Here is a 12,344-nt window from a genome sequence, read left to right on the forward strand (position 1 = left end):
TCACACAGTGACTTTATGAGATTATTTGGTCAGAATAATCTCAATCTATTTTGGAGCACACACACAGTTAGATGTTGCTAAGGACTTTCAGGAGACCATTTGCAACCTTGTTGCATTCCTGGAGCTGGTGAGCCAATCACTTGTGCTGGCAAGTGTTAAATATAGCGTTGGTGACCGTGGTTTATTTGGGGGTAGCTGGGAAAAACAGCAGGACCAAACTAAATGTATTTTGTTTTAGATTAAAGTGCAAGTAACTTATTACTGAACTTCTGGTTATCTAAAGCGTGTGTCTAAATTGAGCGAGCTCGCAACAGTTTATAAGCATTACCTACAGTATTTTGCAGCCTGTGGTGTGATGAGTATTGAAAGTACCTTATGAGGCGCTTTGAGGAGTCGGTGGACCCCGGCGAGCTGGTTAATGAGCGGGATGTCCTCTCTGAAAGTGTACAGCGGAGGTCGGGTCGGTTCTGGAAAGTTGGTGCTGTTAAAGGGATCGGTGTCATCTAAAAATTGAACCCTGCACACGAACGTGGCCATGGCTCATCCATGCAGTCACTGTGGAGCGCAGCGCTGCGTCTGGCTGAGGCAGCACCGAGTCCTCTCCTGGTAACGACAACAAACCCAGGTCGCCAAGTGCGCTCAGCAGCGAATGGCTTGGCGTCCCGCAGGACGGGGGAGTTCGAGGATGCGTGGAGAGACGGAGCCGACCGGTGTCTTCTTCACAGGACTTTCCTCCGCGGAGGCTCCTGCTTTGCTCTGGTAAAGGCAGGTGGTATCAGACTCAGCAGAGCCGGCGGACTGTGAAGGATCAGAGCAGCTTGGCACAGCCGGCCTGCTGTCTGTCTAGTCCCACTAAATCCACCCCCATATCTATTTTCCCCTCAGCCTCAGCCTCATCTCCTCCTCCCCCTCCCTTCAAATCACAGTCCCAGCTTAGCACCCAACTCCTGCATCATGAAAATAAACAGCATAACATAAACACAAGTCTAACATGACTCCCCTAATTGACCGCTATTATTATGTGTCATTGGTCAAACGTTTATCCAAACAGAGGTCACTCGAGGGTATTTTACGCGGGCCCTTGTGTTCAACAAAACAGGCAAAATAGAGTGGTGTAAACTATTTCTTTATAAATTAATATCTAAATAAAACAAATATAAATCAAACTGAATGCAGCCAACAAAATGTATTGTTTTGACAAGTAACCTGTTTGCTGTGTGTGAAGTTATAGGATGTCGCCTTCTACCCTCTAGCGGTATAAGAGTGCACATGCAGTCTTCTGTTGTTTACATATTACTTATTAGTCCCTTTTGCATAGTGGAGTATGCATTTTCTTCATAGCATATAGGAAATGTATAAAACACCATGTTAATTATGTATTTATTTATAATACCAGCATTAAAGCATTCTTCAAATTTTGTTGAGTTTTTGGCCTATAATTTTTTCACCTGCTGTTAATGGGTTATGTATCAACAGAGGAATATGCAAATATCAGGACTGACTCTTACCCTGCTACTTGCCGTACCCTTGATCAGGGGGCTAGTTAGGTTTTATTTTACTCTTTGGATATGCGTAATTGCTAACCTAAGTTGGCAGATAACAGGTTAAGGAGAAAAGCACCAGTTAAAGATGTGACACCATGTTCCACTTCATGACTTGACATTTAGTAGATGAGCTGGAAGGACGTTAAATCTTTATAGATGAACAAACAGGGACCAGTATAAAATCAGCTATCCTTCCCTGCACACCTCGAGCGAACATCATGAGGTTTGTTTTACCCAACCCAGGTCTTGAAGACAGAATCCCCCCTTATGAGAAACTGGAGAAAGAAGAGGCCGGAGACAGGCCCAAGTGGGACAACAAGGCCCAGTACCTGCTCACCTGTGTGGGCTTCTGTGTGGGGCTTGGAAACGTCTGGAGGTTCCCCTACCTGTGTCAGAGCCATGGAGGAGGTACTGTAAGCCTAATTATATTAAATTCAGTTAAACAAGTGGCAAAGTTAAACATTCTGATGTTTAACTTCATCAGATTGTAAATGTGACCATGCTTTAATAAAGGACTATAGTAGAAAAAAAAAACAAGTGGCAGAAAGAACATGTTCACTTTTGACTGTGGAGTGAAAGAGCAGGCAAAAAAAATAAAAAGTAAAATGCTGCAACTGATTGACATCACAACAGTCAGTAATTTACTTAATCTCAACGATGTTGCTATAGTAACACATACTCACATGTATAAAGCAGGATATTAAACATTGCCAAATGAAGCTTCCAGGTTCAAATCAATCTGAAATGAGACAATGGGAAGAAAATCAAAACCAGATGCCCTAATAAATCAAACAATTAAATTGAATATGAAGCTTTACACACTCAGACTGTGGGCAATGACATATTAAATATATATATATATTTAAGCAATGTCCTCTTGCTTTTTCTTTCACTTTCATGAGCAATACAGAAAAAAAAAAATTAAATCAAGGGGAGTCAAAAATATCTGTTCAAATAGTAGTTTTAAGAGTCACCTACCATTTATCATAAGTTTATATTTAACTTATTTATCAAGAGAATAATTAACAACACTCATGTACAATGATGCTTTATTCTCTAGTAGAATGAAATTACAACAACTGTATTACACTGGAAACAAATTGAACAAAAAGTCATCAGCTTCCCTATGTTACATTAAATGCTTTATTGACAATCAAAGATAACTTCAGGTCAATCATATTTTTTTCTGTGACTCAGCTGTTTCTAATCACCTTGTTCGATCTGACGCATTGACAACAAAATGAACTTTCAGCTCACAGCTCCCTTCACCTGAAGGAGAGATAAGTAGCATCATAAAAATCTATATTTATTTTCTCTGTGACTAGTACCAACTACAGCCCAACATCTTAAAATGTTTAATCTGTATTGAAGCATTTACATATTAGACTGACTTAACATATACTTTTCTTGCAATAGCATATATTTGATAAGATATACCAAAAAGTAGTGAAGAAAGTGGGTAGGACCGTAAAACTCAAAAGGGTAATTCCACAATAATGACATATTTGCATTTGTCGCCTGTTTAGGTGCTTTTATGATCCCGTTTCTTATTCTGCTTGTTCTGGAGGGAATCCCATTGTTGCACTTAGAGTTTGCCATTGGCCAACGCCTCCGAATGGGAAACCTTAATATCTGGGGGGCAATACACCCCTACCTGACTGGCGTTGGTGGGTGAAATCCAAAACATTCATATTGAAATATCTCTATTTACTGTTTAAGTGTTCTTGCTCTTTCTTGCAGGAATTGCATCTATGATTGTGTCATTCTTAGTGGGCATGTACTACAACACGATCGTTGCCTGGGTGCTGTGGTACTTTTTTAACTGCTTCCAGAGCCCCCTGCCATGGAGCCAATGTCCACTCAATGACAATAAAACAGGCACATAGCAACTTAAAATCAACTTTGAAGCTCTATGCAACTGCTAATTTTTTATTTCCATAGATCTGGTATCTGAGTGTAAGCGCAGCAGCCCAGTGGACTATTTCTGGTACAGAGAGACACTGAACGTCTCCCCATCCATAGAGGAGTCGGGCGGCCTGCAGTGGTGGATGGTGTTGTCTTTAGTTGTTGCTTGGATGGTCCTTTATGTCTGCTGCATCAGGGGCATTGAGACAACAGGAAAGGTCCTATAGGTTTAAATATTTCCAAGCTATTTCCTGCAGCTATTTCTAACAGTATTTACAAATGAAAAGCAATTAAATTTCATCTTCATTTAGGCAGTGTACATCACATCCACCCTGCCCTATGTTGTCTTAGCAATCTTCCTCATCAGAGGCCTGACCCTTGAAGGATCAGTAGAAGGGATTAAGTTTCTCTTCACACCTAATGTTAGTGCCAAATCACTTTTTGAGCAAAAAGTGAATGCACTGTCTTGTACTATAAGCTTCTGCTTGTGTGTCAGCTGGATGAACTCATGAATCCCACCACATGGCTCGACGCTGGGGCTCAGGTTTTCTACTCCTTCTCTTTGGCCTTTGGAGGGCTCATCTCCTTCTCCAGTTATAACTCTGTTCAGTGAGTCACTTCTGTACCTAATCTTATCTGAACCGATAAGGAAGAAACAACACTGATGGCGCTTCACATGCAGCCAATGTATTATTGAAGTTCACACAAACAAATGCTGGTTCTATTTCAAATAAACAAATAATAATAAGAAGAATATCTGCTTGCTTAGTGGTGGACACTGTTCCGTTACAGGTCCTACAATTTGCTAAAAATAGACTATACCTTTCGTTATGTGAGCTCATAAACATTTACATAATTAATGTATTGATAAGCATTTAGCAATGAATTTATGTACAATTCTTGATCATTACAATGTGTACCATAACATTATTTATCTATGTATATATTTCCAGCAACAACTGTGAGCAAGACGCAGTCATTATCTCCATTATTAATGGCTGCACATCGGTTTATGCCGCTACAGTCATCTACTCCATCATCGGCTTCAGGGCAACCGAACAGTTTAATGCGTGCCTCCATGGGTATAAACGGAAGTGTAATTGCAGCTATAAAAAGATGCACAAACTCAAACTAATCCGAACCATATTTGACAGAAACATTGTGATGCTGCTGAATGCCTTGGATCTGCCTGAAGGGTCAATAACACAGAATAACTACAATGAGATGTTGCAGAACCTGAGCAGTTCAAACCATGACCATGAAATCATTCAAGGGCTCGACCTATCCATCTGTGACCTCAATACATTTTTAAGTCAGGTATGTTTCTCCAAGATTTCATTCATTTAATCTATTTTTGTACAGCCCAGTCTTTAATAATGTGTTGTTGCCCAGGGAGTGGAGGGAACAGGTCTGGCCTTCATTGTGTTCACAGAAGCTATCACAAAAATGCCAATTTCACCACTCTGGGCAGTGCTTTTCTTCGTTATGCTTTTCTGCCTTGGGCTTTCCTCAATGTTTGGCTCTATAGAAGGAGTGGTTGTGCCTTTGCAAGACCTTAAGATTTTCCCCAAAAACTTCACAAAAGAGGCTGTTACAGGTAAAACTATTTGTCGATCAAAAACCAATAGGAGTGACTGTTTTATACTGTGTGTTGCAGGCGTCGTGTGTCTCGTATCATTTCTGATTGCACTGATCTTCTCTCTGCGCTCGGGAGACTACTGGCTAGCACTGTTTGACAGTTTTGCTGGCTCTGTACCTCTTCTCATTATAGCCTTCTGTGAGATGGTCGCTGTGGTCTACATCTATGGAATAGATAGGTACGACTTGTTTTGGTAGCTGAAATAACTATGGATCCCCAATTTATTAAAATACAGGTCAACTCTAAATGCTGTTTTTATGTTTTTGGATTGATAGGTTTAATGAAGACATCGAGTTTATGATCGGACACAAGCCTAACCTTTTCTGGCAGGTCACATGGAGAGTGGTCAGCCCTCTGATTGTGCTGGTCATTTTTGTGTTTTACCTCGTCAGCAAAGTCAGTTCCGTACCTGCCTACATCACATGGAACCCAGCCTCGGTAGGTGGAGCTGCTTCCATTGAGAAGGTTTCCAGATGCTGTGTGTTTCACGATCTACTGCTCTTGTCCACAGGCAACCTTCCCAAAGCTGGAGCAGGTGTCCTATCCTGACTGGGTCTACGCTGTCATCTTTCTTCTCGCTGGAGTGCCTGGTCTGATCATTCCGGCATTTGCTTTATATAAATGTTTGTTTAATACGTCTCTGCAAGAAAAACACACACAAACTCACAATGATACTTAAATATTGTTTGCAACAATGATTCTTTTTTTTTTTTAAGTGATGACAACGCGGCAACAATGCAAGGAAAAAGATTAGATTAGATGAGCTTTCAAGTGAGCCGTTACACTGGCCTATAGGCTGTAACCTCTGAGATTTGGGTAAAGCTGAACCGGAGAAAATACACTTGGTTAAGGCAGGGGTTAAGAGGTTAAAGGAGCAAGTGAGTGATAAATTATTTGTATTTGATTTATGTAGAACAACTTAATTATTATGTTATTATGGGCTGCGGCCTTGAGTCCCTTTCATGTTGCTCTTATCAGCTACACCGGTATAAAAACTGTGAATCATACAGGCGACAAGAAAGCTACAATTACTAACTTTAACTAACTCGACATTGGACGAGTAGAAAATAGAGAATAGCCCTTTATATTGGCTGTAAACAGATGACTTCTTCAAGTACGAAGCAGTAAATGTCTCTCTGGTTAATTATTGCAAAGAGCAGATACACTGATTAGATATGCACCTGACTACACCATATCTAATGCATCTATTGAAAAACATGTAAATGGTTGTTTGTTTGTTTGTTTGTTTGTTTGTTTGTTTGTTTGTTTGTTTGTTTGTTTGTTTGTTTTTACAAAGGTTGTAGTAATTTTGCTTGTTTGGTTTATTATCTGTTAAATTAAATTGATAATTTTGTCTGGACTTTGGTTTCAAAAATATGTTCTTTGTTTATTACATACATTATGACAGTGATAAATGGACATAGAGGCTATGTGTGTGGTGTCATAACATAGCAACAGAAAATTGAGTGATTTGCAATGTTATTCTTATCTTATTCTTTGATTGGTCACTCAATTTAAGATTCAATTTCGATTTAAATAGAATGTGCATATCCTCTGTTATTTGTTATTTGTTGTAACGCATTAGCCTATACCCCAATTGTAATAAAACCAAGGTCTTTTTTCAATGACTGAAGATAAGATCTGGTAATCCCACTTTCAAAAACAGTGGCAGGGCCTCTCTGTTATTGATAGCCAATAGCTACTGTATTTGTTGACAATGTGTTTTTTCCATTGCATTAACAACTAAGACGTCGATGACGTGTCATCTATTTATCGTTATAAAAGTGGTTGCGTCTTTTCCGTTACAACTTGCTGACATTGCAGAATACTGCACAGACTTTAATATGCTACTGATAAGTGTGGTTTAGATCCTGGGGTCAAAGTTAACCTTTCAGAGCTGAGACACACAAGGAGAGACAGCTCAGAGGCACCAGTAACATCAGTAGCAGAAGACACGGGTATGACGCAAGGAGGAGCTTTTTTGTAACAAAAAACAGGAACAGTACATTTTTCATTTTGTTTTCCTTTAAACTGAATTGAAGGGAAAATGAAGCTAAACCTAAAGTTGCCAAACCCAGGTCTGGACAACAGGATTCCCAGTTATGCAGACCTGGAGAGGATGGAAACGGAAGAAGCGGGAGACAGGCCCAAGTGGGACAACAAAGCCCAGTACCTGCTCACCTGTGTGGGCTTCTGTGTGGGGCTGGGAAACGTCTGGAGGTTCCCCTACTTGTGCCAGAGCCATGGAGGAGGTAAGCTGGAGCACTGCATACATACAGCTTGTCTGTACATTTATTAACCTCTGGTCAAAGAGCAAACCCGAGTTTATACCTGAATGGCAAATATGTCATACACCACCAACCATTCAATAAATAAGTTAGTTAGTTTGTGTTTCTGCAAATGTATTGATACAAATATTCTATATATATTCTATATTCTAATTCTATGTATTGTAAGTATTTACGTTCGCCATAGACTAGAGTACACACAAAAAAAATATTATTGATTATTAGTAAATTGTGCAATGTCATGCATTGAGACAATAAGGGTGTTAGCTTGTGTGAATGATGTTTGAGTGATTGGTGGTTGGAGCGGCCAGGTTTCTTAATGAGTGAAGCTGTCTGCTCACTGCGCTCTTCAGCACAGGCAATAGCCAATAAAAAGATAAAATGTGATGAAAATAAAGTAAATTGTTACTTTTTCAGGTGCCTTCATGATCCCTTTCCTTATCCTTTTGGTTCTGGAGGGAATCCCATTGTTGCACCTGGAGTTTGCTATTGGTCAGAGGCTCAGAAAGGGTAGTGTGGGGGTTTGGAGGTCAATAAACCCTTATCTGACTGGAGTGGGTGAGTACATGCTTTAAAAAAAAGATTAAAAAAAAACAAAAAAGATAAATTCCCTTTTAATTGTTTTTATAGGGATTGCTTCACTGATGGTTTCTTTCTTGGTTGGGATGTACTACAACACCATTATGGCCTGGATCATGTGGTACCTCTTCAACTCATTCCAGGACCCACTGCCTTGGAGTCACTGTCCAATTAATGCCAACAGAACAGGTTTGGTTCTGAAAATTGCCCATTTTAAGTTGCGTTTTGGTTGCATTATGTTCTTGTTGGTATTATTACCTCCCCAAAGGTTTGGTGGACGAGTGTGCCCGCAGCAGCACCGTGGACTACTTCTGGTACAGGGAGACTCTGAACACATCCACAGCTATTGATATTTCTGGAGGTCTGCAGTGGTGGATGGTGCTGGCCCTGGTGGCCGCCTGGACACTGCTGTATGTCTGTACCATCCGAGGAATTGAGACCACTGGAAAGGTATTAGAGGGAGAGAGACATATTTCAATTAATTCACTGCACCACGTATTTTCCATTATGTGTTGTATTTACCTGTCGTTTCATAGGCGGTGTACATCACATCCACCCTGCCCTACCTGGTCCTAACCATCTTTCTCGTCAGAGGGCTCACGCTTAAAGGCTCACTAGAAGGAATCAAGTTCCTCTTCACGCCAGATGTAAGCACAGTTTATACATGCGTTTCCAATGACATCACGCATAGTTCCGGCGGCCATTTTGAATACCAAAGTAACATTATGCAGTACTACAACATGTAACAATATCTCTACTCAGGATATAAAAGAAAGACAACTGACAGTGGCATTTTTATGTACTCGGAATCATTCCTCAAGAAGAAAACAGTAAAAACACGGCCCAGAGACGCACGTTTATGTGATATATCCAGCAAATGTGGCACAGATCTAGCAGCTCTGTCTGTTGAGCTACAGCAGGATTTACTAAAGATCTGCTTCACTCCTCAGACTAAACACATCAAAGAGGAAACTGAAAGGCTTTCTCTGTGATTTTTGTCATGTCAACAGAGTCTCAGTCTGATTCAGTGTTCAAGCTGCTCAAGACGTTGGCATGCTACCGGTTAGCAGCTAGCTTCAACCATTGACAGATGATTCAGTCAACTGTCAATGACTTCAACACAATAAACACATGTGTGGCTCACAACTATGAACACTGAGGAAATCCTACAGTAACAGCTCAGCTCTGACCTCTGTCACATGTTGTATCCAAGGTTTGGAGTGTGTTTCAGGGCTTTCTCTTGGAGAGGTCAGAGCTGAGCTGTTGAAGCTAAATGCTAACCTGTAGCATGCTAACATCTTGAGCACTGACTCACTGGTTTCTTCACTTAAACGTGCGTCTCTCTCATCTTCTTGAGCAATTATTACAAGTACATAAAAATGCCACTGTCAATCAGTTTTCTTCCTTTTATATCCTGGGTAGAGATATTGTTACTTGTTGTAGTACTGCATAGTTCTACTTTGGTATTCAAAATGGCCGCCATAACAAAAGTCACATAACTAAAGGCGTGCATAAGTGTGTCCATAGCTTTTTTAAATGTACAACTTAACAATAAATAATCATAAAAGTTTAATTTGGAAATGGAATAACATTGGATTTTTTATGTTTTCTGATGGACTTGTCCAAGCACATATGGAATTAAAACATTAAAATAAAACTTCTAAACCCATACTACACTGGCACACTCGAGACAATGAACGCAGTGGGCCTTTTTTTCTTCCCCAGGTGAATGAGTTGATGAATCCAGCGACATGGCTTGACGCAGGTGCCCAGGTTTTCTACTCATTTTCACTGGCCTTTGGAGGTCTCATCTCCTTTTCCAGCTACAACTCCGTACAGTGAGTCAACAGCTTACCTTTGCATAGTCACATTGTGTAGAAAGAAAAGTTTGTGAGACGTTATGCATCCTTTCTAGTAACAACTGTGAACAAGATGCAGTTCTCATCTCCCTGATAAACGGCTGTACGTCGGTGTACTCCGCCACAGTAATCTACTCCATCATCGGCTTCAGGGCCACACAGAACTTTGACGACTGTATGTCAGAGTGAGTAGAAATGTAAAGTGAATATTTCACCTCACTGGATCTTGAGATTAATTTGTTTGTTTTTCATAGCAATATAATCAAATTGATGAATGCCTTTAACGTGCCTGAAACCAACATCACCGATAGTAATTACGATCAGGCCTTAAGCTACTTCAATCAGACCAATCCTGCTCTGGTGGGAAGCTTGGGTTTGGTGCCTTGTGACATTCAGGTTTTCCTCAGCCAGGTAAAAAGATTGTACACACCAATGATAAGCTATAATATGATCGGAATTGACATTAACCATGATGTATGGTCCAGGGAGTAGAGGGGACCGGCCTGGCCTTCATTGTGTTTACAGAAGCCATCATCCGCATGCCCGTCTCTCCTCTGTGGGCTGTGCTGTTCTTCGTCATGCTCTTCTGCCTTGGTCTATCTACTATGTTTGGAAACATTGAGGGAGTGGTAGCCCCTCTGCAGGACCTCAATATTCTGCCCAAAACCTGGCCAAAAGAAGTATTTTGCGGTAATTGAGTTCTACGACTTGATCATGAAACAATGACCAATGAAGTTAACACAGAGTTAAATCAACATGGCTATAATGGAATATAGAATTAGCATGAGTACAAAAAATAGGTGAAATACTGTGAAGATTTTAGTGAGTGTAACAAGAGACATTAATGAGGGCTTAACAATGGAAAGGGTGAGTCACAAGCTGTCACTGTTCTGATAAAGAAAGAAAAGTGTTGGTGGTCATAGTCTTGTGTAACACAAAGTAAAGATTATCCGGTTTGTTTTAATACTGACACTGAACATATCTCTTTTAGCTTTGACCTGTCTCATCTCATTTGGATTTGGACTTATTTTTGCAACGCAATCTGGAAACTATTGGCTCGCGCTGTTTGATAACTACGCAGGCTCGATTCCTCTGCTTGTCATTGGCTTCTGTGAAATGTTTGCAGTGATCTACATCTATGGAATAGACAGGTAAGTCTGTCTGGAAAGATCAACAACATAGTTCATTCCATGAGTCATAGACAAGGAGGCATGAAATGGAAACATTTCCTGTTAAAATGACAAGAGTGTATCCTATGACCTTGGTGCTGAGAAGATAAAATACTTCTTATCGCACAACATTTTCTATTACTATGATACTATGATACCAAAAGTGAGCAATAGAAATGTATTTTTCTTCCATTTCACCAAAAACAAAACTACTCAAAAACAATAAAACATAAATATAAAAACACTTGAATCAGTTTACTTGATAGGTGTACAATGTCTACAACATGGTGTTAATTTCTGACTCATGAGAGCTTCCATTTGGGTTTACTGGGCTAATAAAAGGAGGATAAGAAGGCTTTCACCGCCATTATGAGGTCATTACCATGTGTTCTTTTTTCTATGGCCTTTCAGATTTAACGAGGACATTGAGTTTATGATTGGCCACAAGCCAAACATATTCTGGCAGGCCACCTGGAGAGTGATCAGTCCCCTCATTATGATCGTCATCTTGATTTTCTACTTTGTGACCCAAGTCACCAAGGTTGCCACCTACCTGGTCTGGGACCCTGAGTCGGTGCGTAAAATGTGGTATTTTAGAGAATCTACATGATTTGTTTTTATTTCCTTTATTATCTTTTGCTTGTTTTGCTATAGGAGACATTCCCAACGCTGGAAAAACAACCCTATCCTGCTTATATCAATGCTATCATATTCATTTTGGCTGGAATTCCCAGTTTAAGCATCCCTGGATTTGCACTATTCAAATTCATCCAGAGGAAATGCTGCAAGCAAAAGGGCCACCGTGACTCCCTGGACTCTATTTCAGCTAAAGTAGAGATGAATGGAAAAGCATGATTCTATTTTTGTGTGTGTTAATTTATCAAGATGAATGAATACTGTCTACCACATATAATGAAGCTTTTCTTCTTTTACATGTACTACAACATTTATTTTCTCTATTACTGTGACCACCAGGAGCCTTTTTGTGATATACAGGAATTGTTTATTTAACATTTTCCTGCTCATATTGTAAAATGATTTTGTGTTATGCAAGAAGAAAATTGCCTTCAACATTCTATATATTTTGTTTATATTGTATTCGATTAAATACAACGTTGATCAGACTTGCAAACTCTGTTGTGTAAAAATGTGGGCAGTCACTCAGAAGTATTTTTTTTTGCAGGCCATAAAAAAGAGTTATTTATTAAACAGGTCGTGACAAAGATTTTCTATATGTGTCCCTCTTTGTTCAAGAACTGGTTGAAATGAGAGAATTTAATTGGCTGTAAAAGGCAAGCTTGCAGGTCTAATCTGTGGGCAGATAATGGCTTGTAATGCTGTACATGTGCATGAGTGGTCAC

General features: G+C 39.9%; 3 protein-coding genes across 5 annotated transcripts in view; 2 read left to right on the forward strand and 1 right to left on the reverse strand.

The window, feature by feature from the left end:
• fhod3a (formin homology 2 domain containing 3a) overlaps positions 1-832 on the reverse strand; it is a 38,387-nt gene extending 37,555 nt beyond the window's left edge. For all 3 annotated transcript variants that reach the window (XM_079570689.1, XM_079570691.1, XM_079570690.1), the window contains exon 1: positions 373-832. In XM_079570689.1, coding sequence (XP_079426815.1) covers positions 373-537 — 165 coding nt within the window. In that variant the 5' untranslated portion in view covers positions 538-832. The remainder of the gene's footprint in view (positions 1-372) is intronic.
• Positions 833-1,762: 930 nt separating this feature from the next.
• LOC306973450 (sodium-dependent neutral amino acid transporter B(0)AT1-like) lies at positions 1,763-6,133 on the forward strand (the record flags this gene model as incomplete). The annotated part of the gene is made up of 13 exons (XM_079570373.1): positions 1,763-1,952; positions 3,071-3,211; positions 3,285-3,422; positions 3,486-3,667; positions 3,761-3,871; positions 3,946-4,058; positions 4,403-4,531; positions 4,604-4,766; positions 4,842-5,046; positions 5,107-5,266; positions 5,364-5,526; positions 5,600-5,711; positions 6,099-6,133. 13 exons carry the CDS (start codon positions 1,763-1,765, stop codon positions 6,131-6,133), a joined length of 1,842 nt encoding a protein of 613 aa, XP_079426499.1.
• Positions 6,134-7,135: 1,002 nt separating this feature from the next.
• LOC306974225 (sodium-dependent neutral amino acid transporter B(0)AT1-like) lies at positions 7,136-11,838 on the forward strand (the record flags this gene model as incomplete). Its single annotated transcript, XM_079571400.1, has 12 exons — positions 7,136-7,340; positions 7,794-7,934; positions 8,007-8,144; positions 8,224-8,405; positions 8,492-8,602; positions 9,681-9,793; positions 9,871-9,999; positions 10,069-10,225; positions 10,300-10,504; positions 10,806-10,965; positions 11,395-11,557; positions 11,638-11,838. 12 exons carry the CDS (start codon positions 7,136-7,138, stop codon positions 11,836-11,838), a joined length of 1,905 nt encoding a protein of 634 aa, XP_079427526.1.
• Between the last annotated feature and the right edge of the window lie 506 nt (positions 11,839-12,344).

This window comes from Gobius niger (assembly GCF_951799975.1).
Source record: "Gobius niger genome assembly, chromosome: 14".
Lineage (NCBI taxonomy): Eukaryota > Metazoa > Chordata > Actinopteri > Gobiiformes > Gobiidae > Gobius > Gobius niger.